The sequence below is a fragment of the Melospiza melodia genome, chromosome 2 (genome assembly GCF_035770615.1).
Source record: "Melospiza melodia melodia isolate bMelMel2 chromosome 2, bMelMel2.pri, whole genome shotgun sequence".
NCBI lineage: Eukaryota > Metazoa > Chordata > Aves > Passeriformes > Passerellidae > Melospiza > Melospiza melodia.
Window position 1 is genome coordinate 84,713,661 of NC_086195.1, and position 20,087 is coordinate 84,733,747.

At 41.0% G+C, this 20,087-nt stretch overlaps 1 protein-coding gene across 1 annotated transcript in view; it reads left to right on the forward strand.

Moving 5' to 3' along the window:
* Nucleotides 1-255: 255 nt before the first annotated feature.
* KL (klotho) overlaps nucleotides 256-20,087 on the forward strand; it is a 49,102-nt gene continuing 29,270 nt past the window's right edge. Inside the window, exon 1 of the mRNA XM_063149148.1 lies at nucleotides 256-1,059. Coding sequence (XP_063005218.1) covers nucleotides 256-1,059 — 804 coding nt within the window. The remainder of the gene's footprint in view (nucleotides 1,060-20,087) is intronic.

Sequence of the window (20,087 nt, forward strand, 5' to 3'; positions counted from 1 at the left end):
CTCTCCCTTTGAGGGGCCGTGGGGGTACCTACGGACACCCTGAGGGGGTGACAGAGTCCACTTCTCCCCGAGGCGCCCACGCCCCGGCTTCCTCCCTTTCCTCCCCGCCCGCCCCGTCTCACGCCCTGGCTCCCGCCCCCGGCGGCAGCTCTCCCCGATGGAACCGGCTGGGAAGGATGCAGACGGCAGCTCCGAGGTAATTATTAATGGCCGTGCCCACCGGGGCGGGAAGGGGGGGGCGCAAGGTGAGATAAAATGGGGCGGCGGGGAGCTGGGAGGCGGGAGCAGCTGTCGCGGAGCCCCGCCGGGAGCATGGCCCTCGCCGCGTCGCTGCTGCCAGCGCTGCTGCTGCTCTTGGGGCGGCCGGGGCTGGGAGCGCCGGGGCAGGGCGCGGGCACCTGGTCTCGCTTCGCCCGGCTGCCCTACCCGCAGGACCAGCTCTTCCTCCACGACACCTTCCCCGACGGCTTCCTCTGGGGCGCGGGCAGCGCCGCCTACCAGACGGAGGGCGGCTGGCGCCAGGGCGGCAAGGGGGCGTCCGTCTGGGACACCTTCGCCCACCGCCCGGCCACGCCGTCGGGGGCCGCCCCGCCGGGGCCCGTGGGCGGCGACGTGGCCAGCGACAGCTACAACAACCTGTTCCGCGACGTCGAGGCGCTGCGGCGCCTGGGGGTCTCGCACTACCGCTTCTCGCTCTCCTGGGCCCGGCTGCTGCCCAACGGGACGGCGCCGCCCAACCCCGCCGGGCTGGCGCACTACGGGCAGCTGCTGGCCCGCCTGCGAGAGCTGGGCGTCGAGCCCGTGGTCACCCTCTACCACTGGGACCTGCCGCAGGCCCTGCAGGACGCCTTCGGCGGCTGGGCCAGTCCCGTCCTGCCCGGGCTCTTCCGCGACTACGCCGAGCTGTGCTTCCGGCACTTCGGCGGGCAGGTGCGCTACTGGCTGACCATGGACAACCCGTACGTGGTGGCCTGGCACGGCTACGGCACGGGGCGGCTGCCGCCCGGCGTGCGGGGAGGCCCGCGCCTGGCCTACCTGGCCGCCCACCACCTGCTGCAGGTAAATGGCGCCAAGCGGCCCCGGCGGCTCCTCGGCCGTGCCAAGGTGCCGGGGCGCAGGCCGAGCTCAGCCCGCCTCGCCGGCACACCTGTCCCTTGGTCCGACACTGGCATGGAACACAAATCCATGTGCCCGACACAGTGCGGGCAGCAGGCCTGTAGGCACAGAGGCAAAACTCATGGTGTAAGGCAGGAGCTTACTGAGCTACTCACACCAGCGACTGAGTTGGTGGAGAGTTAAAGAGCTCTGTTTTGCAGAAATGTCCGTTTCTGCCCGCAGCAGTTCAGTTGCCATTCTGGGTGGGTGAGGGTCTGCAGACCCTGGGCTGTGACACTCCAGTGCTGCCTTTCTAAGGTGGAAGTGCTTAATAATACTATAAAGGGAATTAGCATATTTGATAAAAAAGGCTTACTGAATTAAGAGAGATGGTAGAGATGGCCAATATGTCAAACAGAGACGTTTCTTGACAAAGTATGATGGTTTTTTGAGTGTGAGCACTTTTTTGGTGAAAGAGACCCTTAATCTCCCAGTTAGTCTTGTAAGTGGCAATAGTAGTTTGCTGTACTTAATTTTTATTCTCTGTATCACTATTGTAGTATTTGCTAGGAGCAACCCGTGGAGATTTTCAGGGAGAATTAAGGAGAAGTGTATATCCTTCCAATGACAGGAGAAAGGATTCCTAACTGGAATGAGGTGGTCATTTAGGCATGATCTCTTGTACTTTAATATACATTTACATTTCTGCTAATATCTGTCTGCTCAGCACACACTTACTGGCAAGAGTTGTATCCTAATGAACATTGTGTATTAGATGTGGGCATGAAGAAAACATCCAATGCATGCCTTATTTGACCTTTTTCCACTTTCCTGTATTACTTCTACATTCTTTAATGCTACATATAAGTCAGAGGGAAAATAGAGATGGAGAATATGTGGGTAAAATTTCAGGTTAATTTCCTCGTCCTGAAAACTTTAAGCTCTTCACATGTAGTTACCATGGTGTGTACTTGGCCGTGTTTCATGCTTGAGTATATCCTGCATCACCATAGTACCAGAGTCCCTCATAATCTCAAGCCTGTGCTTCTTCTCTTAAAAACTTTGTGAAGGAAGATACTTTTCTATTTAATAAATGAGAAGCTGAGGCACAGTCTTGGCCACACCATATCAAAAGTGTAATTAAACCAGGAAGGTCTACCAATACCTGCTTTAGTGACAGAACTGTAGTATTTAGTTTTGTCCCAATGACTGTCAGTCAGGGTTTGCACATTTCTTTTTATGTGCAGTGGAAGGCAGCAAGACACCACTTTTTTCCCCCTACATTTTATGGAAGAGGAGCAGAAACACAGATGCAGTTAAGAGCCAAAGTGGCCACTGGTTGTTAGTGCCCTTTTCCTGGCATGTGATCTTTGTAGCATATTGGTCATTATACTTCCAGCTCTTCTATAAGTATATTCCTAGATCTCAAATCACCTGCAGAGAAAATCAGGGACATAGATTATGTTTAGAGAAGCTCACATCCCTGACTTCTCCAGTAAGAGTCTTCATGGAGGCAGAGGTAGAGCCTAGCTCTTCAGCACAGAGAAGTGAACAGCTTTCATCTGTGTCTCTTTCTCCTTTTTACTTCTCTGTAGTGTATTATTATTAGACCTTTCAACTTGTGCAAGCAGTGAAGTAGGAGGAAGTACATAGTATGGCTTGATATCCATATCAGGCTGTGCATTTGTCTAAGAAAAGTTTGAAGTTCTACCAATGATGGTAAAGAGAGAATTACGTTTCACATAGAAATTAAAGTGTCTTACCCAAGTCTAGAGTGATTGAGTTTGCAGCTTGAATGCTGTTCTTTAATATGTGTCTGTGGGTTGTATGGTTTTATAGGTGAGTTTGGTCATTATTTGGGAGTGTGCACGTCTTTGGTTTGTATCAGAAGGGTGCACAGCAGAACTGCTTTATCACATAAGCTGCAGGGTGTGTGCATCACTGGACAGTGTTGCTGGGAGATACAGTCCTCTTAGACCTACTGCAAAAGATACGGCTGAATCCTCTCATGCAAAGTCTACCCTTTTGCTCCTTATGTCATAAGATCTGGTGCCTGGTTTATTCTTAATCCTTTTTCCTTCTCTTTGCCATTCTTGTATTTTATTTTTTTTCCTGGGAAATGGAGTTTGCCGAACATGTTTAGTTTTTTTGAAGTTAGAATTTGTTGTCGTAATTGATTCTCAACAAATGTGCAGACTAGCTCTTAATATGCATGATTTCTGACTTTTTTCCCCCTTATTTACAATATGCAGGTAAAGCTGGTGCCTTCTAATTTATTTTACTGGATTCTAATTATGTTAAAAAGCAAAATAATTTCCTGTAAGTTCTTTAAAATTCAACAGATATAAATGTGGATTTGGGGCTTTGTTTTTCTGAGCGACTTATTTATTATCTGAAGAAATAATCAAATAAGAGTTTGATTCAATTTAGGTTGTTCAATTCAGAGCTGGTGAAAACAGGGCAATGAAGTTTGATTTAAGTAATGATGTTTGAATTCAGCTTGAATGGATTTCATCATATTGTACTGAATTTTTTAATTGCTTCTCATTTTTCTGAACTTCCTTAAGGGAGTCATAACAGATGCTAAATTGACAGAGACACTTTTTTATAGACAGGACCAAATAAAAATAGTGTAAAAAACTTGTAAGGAAAAATTATTTTATTAATGCATTCTTAGTGTGCTCTTGAGGGAATGTTCATCAGTATTCAGTGAAAATTTCACCCTTTTTTAGTATTTTCCACTGACACTTGTCGCTTTTGAGATGTCTAAGCCCTTCAGATGTGGTAATAAATGGAGGAAGCTGTTCATGTTTATTCACAAAATAAATGGAATGGATCAAGTATGTTTCATAAAAGTTGGCAATCTCTCAAGTCAACAGCCAGAAAATGTAATGCCAGCAATCTGTCATGTATATGATGCATCTCTTTTCTCCAAATAGGAGTTGAGAGAGGTCAGTGTATTATGTTCTGGTTTTTGCAAATGCGTTTTTTCATTAATGGTTCACAGTCTGAGTTGAACATACTTGGATTTACTCAATATAAACAGCATTTGCAGAAACAGAAGAACACGTTGTTTCCCTGAAGAAGTGAGTGGAACTGCTGCCTGGAAACCAGTCACATAGCAACAGACTGATTTCTATTCCAAAACTCTTTCCAAAACAGAAGGTAAGTACTCTCTTGTTGACCTTCAGTGCTAAACCTAATAAAGTGTCAGTAATTTCAGTGTAGGAGAGTGGTCTTTTCTTGGTGTGTATTGTTTATTTCAAAATTGAGGCAGCCCTCAAACTTTCACTCAGTGCAAATGGAATGATTTGGGATTTTCCTGAAAGTAACATAGCTCATCATAGTTGTCAAGACATACCTAATTTTTAGAAAAAAGGAGGAATACTGCTAAGTAATAGTATTTTTTCCTATTCTTGCTTTCTTAAAGCATAATTCAAAGAAGAACAAAGAAGAAATTGATTCTTACTTGAGTTTGAGTATTGGTTGGGTGGTATATGTTTGCACTAGTGATTATTCTGCTCATTAATAATTTGAATCAGGTTTCTTTCAAATACCAGATTTGACAAAGAAGTGCAGACAAACTGTGGTGCAAGTTCAGATCTGATGCTGCAGTTTCCTGTGCCAGTAGCTGCCAAAAGTTAGACTATGTTCTCAAATTATATTAAAAGCTATAGCAAGTTTTTTTTTTTAAGTTTTAATCATGAAAAGGAAAAAAATGCAGTGAGTTTCATTTTAAAATGTAATAAACAGAGATATTGGGTTTCAAGAATACTTGTTTTATTAAAATTAGCTCCAAGATAGATTACATAACTTTGCTTTTGCCATTCCTACCTGATTGCATACATGTTTGCAAAAGGATTGTTGTTTTCAAATATTCCATTGTAACAAACATTGTAACAAAACCAAAAATTTTAGAGATTATAGGAAATCTTAGCAAAACTCAACAGGCAGGATCTGGAAAGATCACACCGGAGTGGCTGAAATTGAATGGAAGCAGAATTTGTTTGTTCTGTGTGGAGGAAAACCAGGTCAAGCCTGTAGGTGTGTTAAGTCCCACCTCAACTCTTTTGCTGTTCATTATGAGGTTGGAGATGTCTTGAGAGTCTCTTCTTTGTGAGGTTTTTTAGTGCTTGGCTGTATAGCTGTGAATCTTTGTAAATTCCCTTGGCAGCCCCAAATCTGTGTTTTCATGTCTCATTTTGTGTCACCTGCCTGATTTCTAATCACTGTTGTAGCTGTTGCTGGAGGCACCTAGGTGATATTTCTATTTCCTGTCCAAGGTAGCCCAGTATGCTGCTTTTTTAAATAGCAGTTGTGTATGCTTCCTTTTTAAATAGCTGTTGTTCATGTTGGGCAGGGCTCTGCTCAATTCTGGGAAGATAATAATTGCTTGTTAACAGCAGTTTGATGCAGATAGAGGTGTTTAGATTGACAACATAGAATTTGCATCTGGTAAAATCTCACTGGGTACATGAGTTTAAAGCTCCTTGATGCTGTTCCATTTTGTATTTCTAAAGCCTCATAAGGTGTGGGATATTCTTCGTTCTTCCCTTCAACCCCTCTCCTCAAGCAGAAGGGATTCTGTATTTGTTGTAGTTTTGGGGATTCCAGAATGAAGCTTGTGGTAGAACTCACGTCACTCTGTATTCCTTTATGTTACAAGCTTTTCTAGTTTCCATTTCACCTTGTTTCTATGGTCAGTTTCCAGTACTTAAAGGTAGTTGATGGACATAATTCCTAGCTGTACTTGGGACCTGGGAAATAAAACTAGTGAAACATCTATTGTAATTCAAGATAGTTCACCATTGTTTAGTGTCTGCATTTCCCTTTTGGCTGAAAGCTAGGAGCTCTTAGCGCTTTTTCCCTCTGATAGGTCTGGTGGAAACCTCTGTTCTGCAACCAGCAGCAGGTTGGAAGTGCAGAGATTGTTCTTCCTTTTGAAAATGTTATTTTCTGTAAAGAAGAAATGCTGTGTCATGTAAGAGGAGGTTGTTTGGCTCATACTGTACCCATCTTCTAGAAGGTCAAATTCTGATTCTCTTGCTATGGTTGAAGTTGTGCTTAGCTTAGGTTTGTTCTCACACTTACTAACTAACAGCTTCTTCTTCCCAGTCTTCTCTGGGGAGCAAAATTTTTCCTCCATCTTTCATTATTTCTTAAACCAGTTAGAAGCAGTGAATATGTCAATACAGCTGATGGCAATGTCAGCAAGCAGTGACCATTAGGACAGGATGTAGGCATTTAGTCTTAATTATTTTGGTTATTGTGATGCATGATCCTTCTAACGTTGGGAGAAACGGGAAAGAGCAGATGTGTATGCTGACCCATCTGTAGTTTGCTTAACTCCAGTTGAAGAGTCCTGTGGCTTCCAGATAGAAATTGGCAGAGTTCAAAGGCAGTTTGATAATCCTTGCAAATGAATGTGTGATTTGTGTGTTTGGTTGTTGCTGATGAACAGATGAAATGCTGAATTTAATCTGAAGGTCAGTGTTGGCAAAGTTGTAAAAAAGCCAAGAAGCCAGCAATCAAAGGAGTCTGCTTGTACAAACTTGAAGGTAAAGAAATGTCCACAGGAGAATTTCTTCTATATTTTTTTTCACAAGATGGTAAAAATAAAGAGGAGGAAATTACAAAGACATGCTTCTGAAGAAGGAGAGGAGGTGACCTGTGCATACAAGGGTGAGGCCTGGTTGAATGGGGCTTTGGGCAACCTGGTGTACTGTGAGGTGTCCCTCCTGCCCACAGCATTGGGGTTGGAACTAGATGACTTTTAAGGTTCCTTCCAACCCAAGATATTCTATGACAGGTTTTAGCAATTAAAGGATGTGTGTTACCAGTTTTAAATACTAAATAAAAACTACTCATGCTTGCTTATTTGCCTGCCAAAGTATATAGAAAAATATCATAGTCAAATCTGTGATTTTAGATTAAATCAGAAGAATGGAACAGAAGAATATGGTTGTAGACAAAATCTTAAGTTCCTTAGGAAATTACTGAAATGAACATTGGACAGATCTCTGAAGGAGAAGGTGACTCATTGGATATGACCATGAAAGAAGAGACTGGCTTCTGAAGAACCACTGAATTATTTCACATGAGAGAAGATGTGTCAGCAGAAAGAGAAGGTGAGTTGTCAAGAAGGAAGAATAACTAAGTACAGAAGGAGAAAGGGATAATTTGCCATGGCAAGAGACTGGAGCCTTTAGTAAAATGGGATGAGTAGAAGATAATGATAATAAAGAAGGGAAGGAATTAGACTCACACTGTTGCTCTCTGTAAATACTCCTGTGTTGGAGAATTTTGCTCAGAAATGGCTTATAGAGTTCTGTTCAGACATGCCATAATCATATACAGCTGATGGAAAAGTAAAAGGCAGCTGTGAGGAGCAAATTCTCAAAGCCTGTTTTTGTGAACAACAGAAGTTCTCAGGCACGTTAATGTAAACAGCAAAGTTCTCAGGTTGTTTTTTAATAACAAGTAAATATCTTGTCCTTGGATAAGTTTTGGGAAAGCGAAAGTGACAAACATGGAGGCCTTGAGAACTGTTCATATCAGGGTGAGAAAACAAATCTTGGTTTTCATAACAAACTACAGGTATTGAAAACAAAAGGAGGGATTAATGTTTAATCTGCAACCTATGACGAGCTCGGGTTTTGCAATATGTATGAGCTTAATTAACACTGTTATAAAATGTGCCTGGTGGATCAATAAATCGGAGTTCGATGCTGATCAGAGGATGGGTCGTCTCCCTTCGCTTTCTACACTCCTGAACATAAGTATTAACGACAGGAAGAAAATTGAGAATTAAAAACCATATGCTTGCACACACAAAAGGATGCAAATACAGTTAGATTGACTCTTAGAAGTCATGAACAGCTTTGGAAGAAAGCTGCTGGAATGGCCATTCAGTATTAATGGTAGGAACAAAAATCTTATAAGACAGCTAGAGCAGTTTGGGAGAATAAACTTGATGCATTTGGTGGCAGTGGAGGTGACAGTAGCAGTAAACATGAAATCTTCCTCTTTGCTTTGCTGAATTCTTAACAGAATGATATAAGGCATGGTCTAAATCTGAGAACATCATTCAATGTAAAGAACAAAATACAGTCTATAGTAACAGTAAGCATTTGTTTAGTCTTTCAGTGATGGCAGGTTCTGGCTTTCTGTAGCTTCAGCTCTAATCTGAGAGCACAAAACTCTCATAAGAAGCCTGGCCTGTTATGTTTGTGGTGTGTATCCCTGGAGATTTGTCAGAGAGGATCCTTTGAGAAGCACACTGGAATAAGAAAAAGGACTTTGAGAATATCTGGATTTGGCCACATTGAAGCCCATTTGTGTTGCTCCATCTTTATGTATGTTTAGTTTGAGAAGAGATAAACTTCTGTATTATGAAAAATTGCAAAAGTTTAAAGCTTAATTTTGTTTTGATTCTAAAAAAACCCCAACCCATATTCTAAATTCTCCCAGTTATTGAAATCTTTACAGATGCTGTTTACAACAGTTGATAAAGGAACAGTTGATATAGGGACTGGGACCGCAAGTGGTTCCAGTGCCCCCTGACAGCTGGATCTCTGTGACGCCTGCCTGATGGAAAGGGCAGGGGCTTTTGCCCATCTCAGGATCTGGCCAGCCTGGGGAGTGCTGCAAGACACCCTGCAACACAATCTTCAGCAGGGGGGGGAGCTGACAGGGGCCTGTGCCAGGGGACTGTCACTTCAGTCTGCACAGTTTGTTACTTGCACATTAGCTCTCATGCTGACAGCTAAGATTGGATTTTTGTTTTCAGTCACAGCTCTAAAGAAGCGGAATGGTTCAATTGGCTGGGAGAGACTATCCTACTATGGAAATGCCTTGCAATTTTGTGAGTCCAAAAGTCAACCCAAGGTATCCTTTTGTAGGTTTATCAGTTTAATTCTCTTATGAAAGGCTAGAAAATGTTTGTACCACTGGGATTATATTTTACAAGATATTTGCTTTACAGTTGGGAAGACAGTAGCATCTGTTTTGATCCTGCTCCTAGGAAAGACTTCAAATGGTCGCATGGGGGAAGGGGACAGACTTGTAGCTGCTGGTCACACATTCTGGTAAGAGTTCACAGTGATTTTCCAATGCCTTTTCTCAGTCAGCTTTTTTCATGTTCTCTTGAATATGTAGTAGCTCCACTGGATCAGTTGTTTTTCAGAGTTGAGGCCAAAGTTTACTCAGTTTGTTTGTTTAACTTCCAGCATTTTAAGAAATGAAATAATTTTTTTGCTGCAGACATGGAACTGTTGAACATAGTTATTGATTAATTAGTCTAATTGTGGTTCCTCACAATTATATGGAAATGGTAGGATTATGCAGCATGTCTTTTCTTTTGAGAAAGTAGGTTGGAAAAATATTGCATTGTCAGCTTGATGATTTTTTATGAAAATTTATTTTGTAAGTAAGAACATATTACTTAAAAATCAATTGAACAAATCTGACCTTATGGTTGAAAAGAAAGTTCATCTGACACCTGGCTGTGCAGTAGTGACACGCTTGGCATGCTCTTTGTAACACACTTAATTAATTTGTTTTCCTGTGACAGTGCAAGGTTAGCTTGGGTACAAATGATGCTTGCAGAGAACGATCACCACACCAGTTGACCAGTTATGTATGCCCTCAGGAGGCAAAATCCAAGCCAAAAAGAGTTGTAACAAAACATGGGGTGATAGGAAGAAAGAGTATTGGGAAAACGGATAATGTTTGAGGATCTGGTGAGATTAGGGAGTGACTGGCCAAGAGTGGGAATGCAGGAGCTGAGTTTATGAGGCAATACTCCATTTTCATGTGTGTATTTAGCATTAAAATTTAAAATCAGCATGAAATGAGATGGCCTGGAGTCCTCATGGGTGATTTGTTTTTTCCCTGTTTCATTTTTTTAAATAAATGTCGTATGAATTATTTTGAGGAAGCTGACTGGCGATTTACAGAGATCACAGACCATGCTTCACAAGGATGGGGCCTTCTTCAAAGTCTGTCGTGGCTTATGGTGTCCACTTGCTGTCCCCATGTTGCCACCAGCACTGGGAGTGGGGGACACCATGAGTAACCTGCTAAAGAAAGGAGGGATGATACGTTAGATCTGGGTTACTCAAAGGAGCTTAAGGAAAACAAGTTTCCCTTTAGCTTTTTGGGGAACCCTGTCACTTTTAGGCAGTTAAGTAAATTCGCAGATTGAACAGATGCTTTCCTTTAATCTTAAGGAAAGTGTGCATTCCCATATTCAAACAGCATCTTTGTGTATGAAATGCAAGACCTTGGAAATGCACTGAAGGAGCTCTTGAACTCAGTTTTTCGTCGTGCTTCCCTTGCCAGCTATGAACATGTCTTTTGTTTTGGAAGAGAATATTGGGGGTATATCATGCAGGGAACAGAGCTGCAGGAATATGTTTCAACTGCAGTTTTGCATCTTAATTATATGCTTGGTGGAAAAAATAATCCCTTTTTCTTCATAACCCCCTGTCATTTCAGCTTGCTCATTCTAATCTTACTAATACCTCCCAAATTCACAAGTAATATAATGTCATTAGAGCAAGTCAGAAAAATCTAAAACCTTTGAAACTGGAATTTGCTGATTCATTGAAACTAAAATATTTGAGAGACTTCAGTTTTCTAGAAAAAGTTGTGAACTAGGGGAAATACAATATAAATAATTTTATTTTGCTGTAGAAAGTTTTGGTTTTCCGTTTTAATGTGATACTGAAAAAATTCATTTTGATGTAGTGAGTCAGTCAGTCATTTCACACTCTACCTTCTGTATTTTTTACTGGATGAGTGCCCACTGCTTCAAATTGGGTCAGTTTACCCTTGTTAAATTGCTGTTTAACCTGCTGCAATATGACTGACTTACTGAAACTGGAGATTGATGTTTTTTATTCTTTGATGAAAGAAATAAAATGGAGCTGTCAGGACAGAATTCCTGCACTGTAGAGGTTATTCCATGTCTCATATTTGTAGCTGGGCTGCTTGTGCTACTTTTGTGTGAAACTGTAATTATTCAGTCATTTATCCAGCTTCTCTTTCCTATTTATGGTAAAAGAAAAGTGGTACTTGAAGGAGGCAGTTGCTTAAAAGGGGGAAAAATTCTAATAAAAACAACATCAATTTGGCACAGTCATTTTGATTCTTAGAACCAGCAAAGTGTAGCACAAGGAAGTTCAGAAACAGCCTTTTTCCATAGCTCAGCTTAGGATAATGAAATAGAGACCTCTTCAAAATTGGTTGGTGGTGAAATGGTTATGCAAGAGCATTGTAAGAGTAAGCCATAAAAGGCAGGAACCCTAAATCACACCAGTGAGATCTCACTTTACCCAAGCTGGACTCTTCTGGAGAGTAATGTTTCCTGTGTTATTGGTAATTTGGAATAGATTTGTAGAAACCAGAGGGGGTGGGCATTATTCTGGTTTATATTGATTCTGGCCTGTAGGAGCTGCTTTTGTTGACTCGTGGTCAGGAAAGAATTTAAATTGTCAAGGAACAGTGTTGTGTATTGTTAGGCCTCTTTTTTCCCTTTCTCTGGGCCATGGCCAGGCTCCCACTAAAAAAATTATTTTACCTAAATAATTTGCCTTCTGTTGCAAGGGTTTAGGATTGTCATGATATCTTTGCTTTTCCTGATTTATTCCTGTGACTTGCTATGACATCTGAAGCATTTGGCATGTTTTTTTTTGTGTTAAATATCTTAGAAGTGGCTTTTTGGCTCATTAGTTACAAATATAGAATAGCAGAGTCATGGGATGGTTTGTGTTGGAAGGAGCTGGAAAGATCATTTAGTTCCAAACACCCTGTCATGATGTGACATCCCACCCTCAAGGGGGAGGGAACACCCAAGAGTTATGGATGCTCATGGTTGAAAAGGAATGATAAAAGTCAGAGGGTCCACAGCTTATCTTCTAGACTTGTGCACATGGGGAGGGACACCTTCTGCCAAATCAAGTTGCTCAAAGCCCTGCCCAGCCTGACCTTGATCAAAGGAATGGCACATCCACAGCTTTTCTGGGCAGCCCATTCCACTGCCTCACCACCTTCAAACTTCTCTTGAATATCCAATCTACATGTTCCCTCTTTCAGGTTAAAGCCATTTCCCCTTGTCTAATGCCCTTGTGCAAAGTTCTTCTCCAGCTTTCCTGTAGGCCCCCTTTAAGCCCTGGAAGGTGCTGTGAAGGGAGCCTTCACTTCTCCAGGAGGGAGCATATAATAGCCAGTAATGTGTAGTGTTTGAGGCTAGAGGCTTGCTGCAATATTGCAGACAACTAAGCTTGGTGATTCCTGAGTCTCTTATTTTTGCTTTGGAAGTGTTCAGTTTGAGTGAGTGCTCCTGGGAAATACATTCGTAGGGACAAAGTGAGTATGGAAGACTGAACTACAGAGAGGGTGAGGATTAAGAAAGGATCTAATGTACATTGGAGCAGCTCATTCCCAATATGGGAAAAGACCTGGAGGGTCTGGAAAGAGCTGTGGGATACTAGCATTTTGTAGACCCAAGATCACATATAAATGCCTGAGTGAGCTATTTGAGTGTCATGGGGCAGAAATTATACTGGGAGGTATACAGAGACAAGGCAGTTAATTGGTATGTGAAAAACATAGTTTATTTTTTACCAAAATAAACTGTTAACTGTCAGAGAGAGAGGCTTGTTGTGACACAAACACTGACACTGGACATAAAATAGAAACAGTAGCAATGACAAGCTGCCAGGCAGAGGCAGTTTTTTTTTGGTTACATAATAAAGCAGTTCCAGATTTTTGAGTGATTGGTGCAAGCAGCTGAAGATTTTTCTGTGAAGCACCTTGTTCTGGAACTGCTTCAATGATAATGAGATAGGCTGGACACCTGCTGTAGTTACTCTTCTATTCTTCTTGTACAAGTGTAATAAAATAGTACATTCTCAGTCCCGACAATATGTTTATGGTAAGATTAATTGTCGACCCCACCCCTAAATAATTCAGTATTGTTTTGTGCAGTAACTATGCAGAAGGTTTGGAAGCACCATCCCAGAGCATTTTGTGTCTGAAAGTTTTCAAAGACTAGAATACATAGAGAAGGCACACATACATATACATATACATATACATATACATATACATATACATATACATATACATATACACACATATAAATATATATATTTATGTAGGCAGTGGGTGTCATTCTGGAGTGTGGCCAATGAAAGCACTGTAGTTCTGCACAGGAGGAATGACACTGCTGATGTAAATGATAAAAAAATGTACATTATTGCAACTGTAGCCTAGCATGGTAGTTCAGATACAGCTAAACACCTGTTCTAAGTCAAAAAACTGTCTTTTGTTGTGTTGACTATGAAATGGATGGTTTAACTGAAGAGTAGTCTGGCAGATATGCAAATAATGTTTTAATCCATTTGTGTCATCCAGATTGAGAACAGAGGAGAATATGCAAGGAAGACCAGTCTGCCTAACCAAGGCTGGATATGGCCCATACAGAATGATTTGTTTTGGTGTTGGTTGGCTACCAGCTCTCAAGCCAGGTTTCATGGGGCTCATAGGAGAGCTGGGTGGAGATCAGAGCCTGCAGAGTCCTCGTACTCATCTTCATGTATCCTGTACAGCATGGAAATAATTTGTGGGTGTAGCTGGGACAGTCTTCAACCTGCAAAGATTATCAGTAGCAAATGGTACTTATCAGCAAATGGCTGAAAACACAGTGTTAAAGTACCCAGAGTTTACCACCCTCAGTTACAGTTGTCAGCAGCAGGACATTTTGCTACTTTTGAGTGAGGCTGTGGTATGGAAAATTACTCCTGTCCCACGGTTCAGAAGCATCATCATTGTGCTGGTCTTCCAGGCAGTGTTTGCATCAGCTCTGAGACACAGTTTGGCATCTGGTTGGCCTTGCAATAGCTGGCTTTCCAGTAACCATTATGAAATGTTGTTTAGCATAAAGATGCTTCTTTTAAAGTGGTTTGGCAGCGTTCCCAGTGATCCCAGAGGGAAGAGCAGCTAGGACTTGCTCTCCAGCTCTGAGGCAGCTGTCCACTGGGCTGACCAGGGTGGAGCTGTATGTGCTTTGGCTCTGCACCACAACTAGCGAGTAAAGATGTGGACTACGTTGTCCTTGGCTGCCTGCAATCCTTTTGCATAGGGCTATGTAATGTGACATGATGGGCCAGCAGCTCCAGGGTTGTGCAGCAGCTCTCTGTGAGGGCTTGTGATGGGGGAGAGGGAGGTGTGCAATGCATGGGCTTTGCTACTGCATGCAGTCTATTGCTTTGCTATTAGAGACATCTCCTTTGAAGACTGTGGAAGTAAATGCAGGGGATAGCAATCATGCTTGAGCGAATCTTAGGATGTGTTCACCATAGAAATCTACTTGAGCTTGCCACCTGAGGTTCCTTTTCCAGGTAATGGAGAGTAGTGAGCATGGTACCTCTTGTTCTATGACCAAAAAATGCAATAATTGTCCCATTTCTATCTGTGGGGTATAGGTAGGTAAACCCATGGTGACAAACTCAAGCCCAGACTTTTTGCAGACAGACTTTCACCTTTAGTCTAATTAGAGTGTGGAGAGGTTCAGTAGAGATGGAGGAGGGGAATACTGAGGGGCTCAAGAATTTGAGGTGCTTTCAGTTCCTATGACTTCTCAGAGGGTGAGCTCTGACATATGGTCTGGATCAAATGCAAATTTTGCCTGAGTCTCCCCTGCTTCAAGCATGTGGTATCTCCTGCATGTCTGTGGGGAAGACCTGTATCACATACTGTCCCCTGGTTTTCCTGGGCAGGGAGCTGAGTCTTTCTTCTGACCCAGGAAAGCAGCTGATATTCCCCCCTGCAAGGGTGGTCAGTAGCACGGTTTGGTCCTGTAAAGCCAGAACAGGCAAATAGCCATGGTGTCCCATGTAAGATGTCATGGACATTGAGTAGCCCCATCTTGCAGGTCTTAATTTCTTTTTCCCAGTTATCTGCTGCTGACCCACTCTGGCGCTTAAAGCATTTTGTGCTTTTTTCCAAAATATAAAGAGAGCAGTCCTTGTAAAATGTTTAAAACATAAAAAACCTCAAAACAAACAAACAAACCCCCCCCCCCCCATTAAAATAACATTGTCTTTTTACCAGTAGTTGGAACTGATATGCAAATGCAAACATATACTAGTTGCCACAGTCTCCTTCTGTCTGGAAACAGAAGATGCCTCTCCTTTAGGAGCCCCATTATTTTCTGCAAGGACTTTACAGAACCCTACATCAAGAAGTGGAATCGGTATTTACTAGCTATGCTACAGAGAAAATGTAAAAATGTGCAACCGGTCTTAAAAATAAATAAAACCTTATTATTTTAAAACAAAGCCCAGATATCTTCCAGTCACCTAAGAAAAAGTAGCACAAGGAAAGACATATGACCATCAGGTTGTGGGGAAAAAGAGAGTTAAAAAAATTTACATTTCCAAAATGCTTTTTGTCAGATCTGTCAGGAAAAGTGATCATGTTGAGCACTGGGATTCATAGACAGGAAAGGTTAATGAGGGTGAGGATTAGATAAATGTTGGTAACTGCAGGTGCAATGAACATAAAATGCTGCGAATTTACAGTATTGAAGGCAAGCCAGGCCCATCTGATAGCTTTCTGTGATAACTGACTGTCTAGAAAAAGAAAATATGATAAATGTAATCAACTCTATTTTCAGTAAGACCCTTGAAATGGTGGCACATGGAGAGTTACTGTTTCAGTGGAGAAGGAGGAGAATGTTCAGCTGTAGCTAGGAAATTGCTAAAGCAAATGTCATAGTGAGTTGTGCTGAAAGTAGAAGCATCAGTCTCAAAGGGCAGTTCACAGCTGAACTTCTTAATATATTTTAACTACCATGCCTTGGCACAGGCTAGGACTTCACTAGTTAGAGCATGTGCTAAAATTGAGGAAACAGTGCCAGTGCAAAGGATAATCAAAATAATAAACAGATGGAGAAGAAAGACTCAATTTTTTTTTTCTGTAAGAAGAGAACTTGCTGATCACAGCATGACCATCAGATGCAAATATAATCCAACTGTGACAAAGACACATTTGTTTCTGGTCTGTATCAGGTGATTTTTCCAGCAGAGATGAGGAATTACCAGAACATGGCTTGTTTACCTGAGCAAGAACACTAGGATAGAATATACTTCATGTCTATAAATAGATCAGTGGTAAAAAGAAGTGAAAGGAAATAACTAAGTGCGGGGAAAGTTTTGCTGCAAGAACAAGTGTTTGGACTGACCATGAATAAATTCAGCCTGAAAGTCAGGGGAAAAAGAAAACCATTTGTGAAGTGTCATTCTCTAGACATCTTCCAGAGAGAGTAGTATGAACAAAATAGCTAGCTTGTGTTAAAGCAAATCTGGATCATGTTATGAATAGGATTATGTCATATATTGCCCATAGAAGCACTGGTTTGAATCTGATACCATTGACGCTCTTCCTAATTTTATAATCCAGTTTTCCTAATTCTTGCCTGATAGTAGACACAGGATCATAAATATAGTAATGATTTTTTTTTCAGCAAGATATTTTTTGTATTTCTGTTAAAATTCCCCTAACATGGTAATATTACTTATCATTGTCTCCTCTTTACTGTATCATTTAAAAAAGCATTTGCAGTGTCTTACTCAGAATGTCTCATGCTTTTATGTGACATCCATTGTTGGGTCCACAATGAAAATATCATCTTGTAGGAACATAGGAAGATTGACAACAGGAGTAACTCCTGGTCTGCAGTAAATTGGGCTTGTGAAAGGCCTCTGCTTTCATTCCTGTTTCTCTCCTGCAGCACAGAGTTATCCCTGAAAGGAGGGATTATAGAGGCAGTACTTTCAGAGTAGCAATAACCTTTATATATATCTACATATAAATTATATACATATATATGAAGTATACCGAATATGTCCAGTGCCTCATTTGATAATAAACATCTAATGCATCTTATGTACTTGACTGTAAATTGTATCCCAATATTCTTATTTTATGTTTCAAATTAGGTATGTAAAATCCCTGATGTTTCTTCAGTATTTCCAACATCTCTGCTTTCTTCCATCTCAGAAGTATGAGGAAATTGGATTTTGACTGCTATAGATGGAGCCTTGCTTTTTTCCCAGTACTCATTTCTACAGAGATTATTTTTCCTCCCAGTAAGGCAGTAAGGACTTGTGTGTGTGTCTCCTGCAGAGCATCTTAGCTCTTTTCTAAGAGTGTTCCTGTATAAAAGAGCTTCCAGTGAAAAGTTCAGTTAATGCAGTGCAATTTCTTACAAATACCCCCCTCCTTCCTGCCTTTCATACTCCTTCCCTTAGTCTCAGCAAGTCTTAGCCTCCTGCCTTCCTCCCTTAGTCTCAGCAAAAACACCTGGCTCTTCGAGCCCTTCACACCCTAATTCAGACCAACAATTTGCTTTTCATTAGTGTTTGGGCAACTAGTTAATTGCTGCAGTGCCCCCTGCTCTGCCTTCTCTAGCATCGTTGATTGAATCATGGTTCCACATAAACTGTATAATCTGTGAATTTTTTAATATCTAAAGTGTCATCCTGATTTAATGTATGCTGTCTTAGACCCATTTTTTCCCAATACCCTTTGTACTACATACTTGTTGAAGGTTGTGTTGGCATAGCTGTGGCTACTGAAAGCCTTTGTCTCTAGGATAAAATGGCTGGCCAGCTCTTGCTGCACCATATGGGATCTCTCCAAGTCAAAGATTATTTTCATATTTGATTTTGATAAAAAATACAAATTTCTGTACTATGGTTCATAGCCTGAAATGGTTTGGGTTGATTTTGGATAAAGTTAACCTGGAAGCTGCTGTGCAGGATCCCACCTGGTATAATCTAGCTGTCCATCACCTTCTGGTCCGTGGGTTACTGTAGATATTGGGTCAATAGCTCTGCTGTTTGCTAAAGTACATGTAGGTGCTGTGTCTGAAAGTTCACTGGCTACACATTGTATTAGTGGTGCACTTAATCTCCTTTTCCATCTAACAAGCCTGGAGTATATGGAAGTAATAATAATTAAAGAGAGTATGTAAAAAAAATTGAGGCACTGGATTTATGTCTCTTCCTGTTCCTCTGTGCTTTAGCCTGAGGTGTTGCTGTTCATTCTTATGTCTGAGAGTGGGACTGTGGCAAACACTGACCTCTCTTACAAAAACCTCTGTGGCTCTGGAAGTGTTTAGATGGATGTCTTCATAGAAGTCTGTTGTAAGTTTTTGCTCTACCTGCATAACTCTTTGGTCAGTTTACTTAGAAACAATGATCTATACAAATTCTTTCCTTTGAACTGCCTTCCTTTAAAACAGGCAATATTTAAATGACAGGCATCTGTCTCATGATTAGATATTGACCTAATTACCACATTGTACATGGCCTCCTGAAAACTGCTGAGATACCTGCCCTCATGGTAACTGTGAAGCAGAGCAGTGCTACTTTCTGGAATTTCTGTACCTCAGCAAAGGAGGATGAATCATGCTGCTACAAGATTTATGTGAACTCGCATTTCTATTGTTCTAGTGTGGTTCAATATTAAAACTGGGATTTCTCCCAAAAGATGTTTTCTTTAAATAATTGAAAATATTACTTTATTTTGATATAGTATATTTTCATGCTGCAGTATACTGGCGGAATTTCCATGATTATACAGAAATAAAGGCCAATCTTAGACAAATTGCTTAAAAAGTGTACCTGAAGCTCTGAGTTAATTGATGAGTTGTGCCCTTATATTTTTGTATCTATATTTAGAATAGCTGGGGGGTGAAAAAGTATTTAGTCATATCTGAAATCAGTAGGAATGAAAATAGAAATGCATTTCATTTTTTGTATTCCTAGCCCAGTGATGATTCTCATTCATGTATACAAGTGTCTTGTCATCACTGGCTTTATACTTTGTTCTAGAGCAATTTGAAGTTTAGTACTGCACTTTGATATAGTAGACAAAAGATTAAATTTATTGTTTTCCCCTTGTGCCTGTTCCTTCAACGGAGTAATTTTTTTTGAACAGTGTCAGTGTTAGCCAAAGGGAAAATAATATTTTGTAGGTTTCCTATGTAAAGAAGCCCCAGTATCAAAGAGGGACAACTGCTTTATCTCCAAAAGAAAATGAGTGCACTGTCAGAGATCAGTGAAATATGTTAAGTTGCTCTTTAAAAAAGAACACATGCGAGGCCCCCAGGAGTGCTCACTGTGCTGCTAGAGTAAAGTCTAAACTTTAAATGTGCTAAGAATGTTTAAAATTTATGGAGTTGACAGAATATTTATGCATACCTCAGTCTGTTAATGTGATGTTAATTCTGATTAGCAAGTGTCTAGTACTGTGGTGAGAGCACAGAGGCCGAAACAAGGATTGCTGAAAGAGCAGTAGCTAATTAACATTTTCAACTATGTGTTAACCAGCGCCCGCCCTTTTCTGTGTGGCTCAGTAAGCAATCACTCTAACAACACACCTCCTTTTCTTTTGCTGTATTCTTTTAAAATTTATTTTATTTCCCTAAGGACTGGATAAAAGCAGCTTTAGGTGTTTCACTGTGATGTTTTTCTTCATTGATACAGCTGAGATTGCAGTACATTGATGTAGTAAACCCCCCTTATCCTGTATTGCTTCATAAAAAAGTATGGGATGTGGTTTGAAAAGGGAAACAGCTGTAGCTGGTATTTTTATATCAATTTTTAACATTCAGCTTCTTATCAACAACATTTAAACATTTCCTCACTATTATGTTATCCAGACAAGTTAGATTCTTTGTTTACAAACCGGTGAAACAGTTTAATTTCAACAGGTAATCAAAAATATGAAGACTTTGTTTATTAACTAAGAATTAAAGATTTGATTTTAAATACTTTTAGTTTGATGCAGTTATCTGTTCTACAGGAGTAGGGCTTTTACTGGAAATGGCGATTCTTACTCTGTTTGCCGACTACAAGAGTAAAGCAGGAAAACTTCTATGTGTACACTTTTGAGTTAACACTCATCTCTGCAGTAAA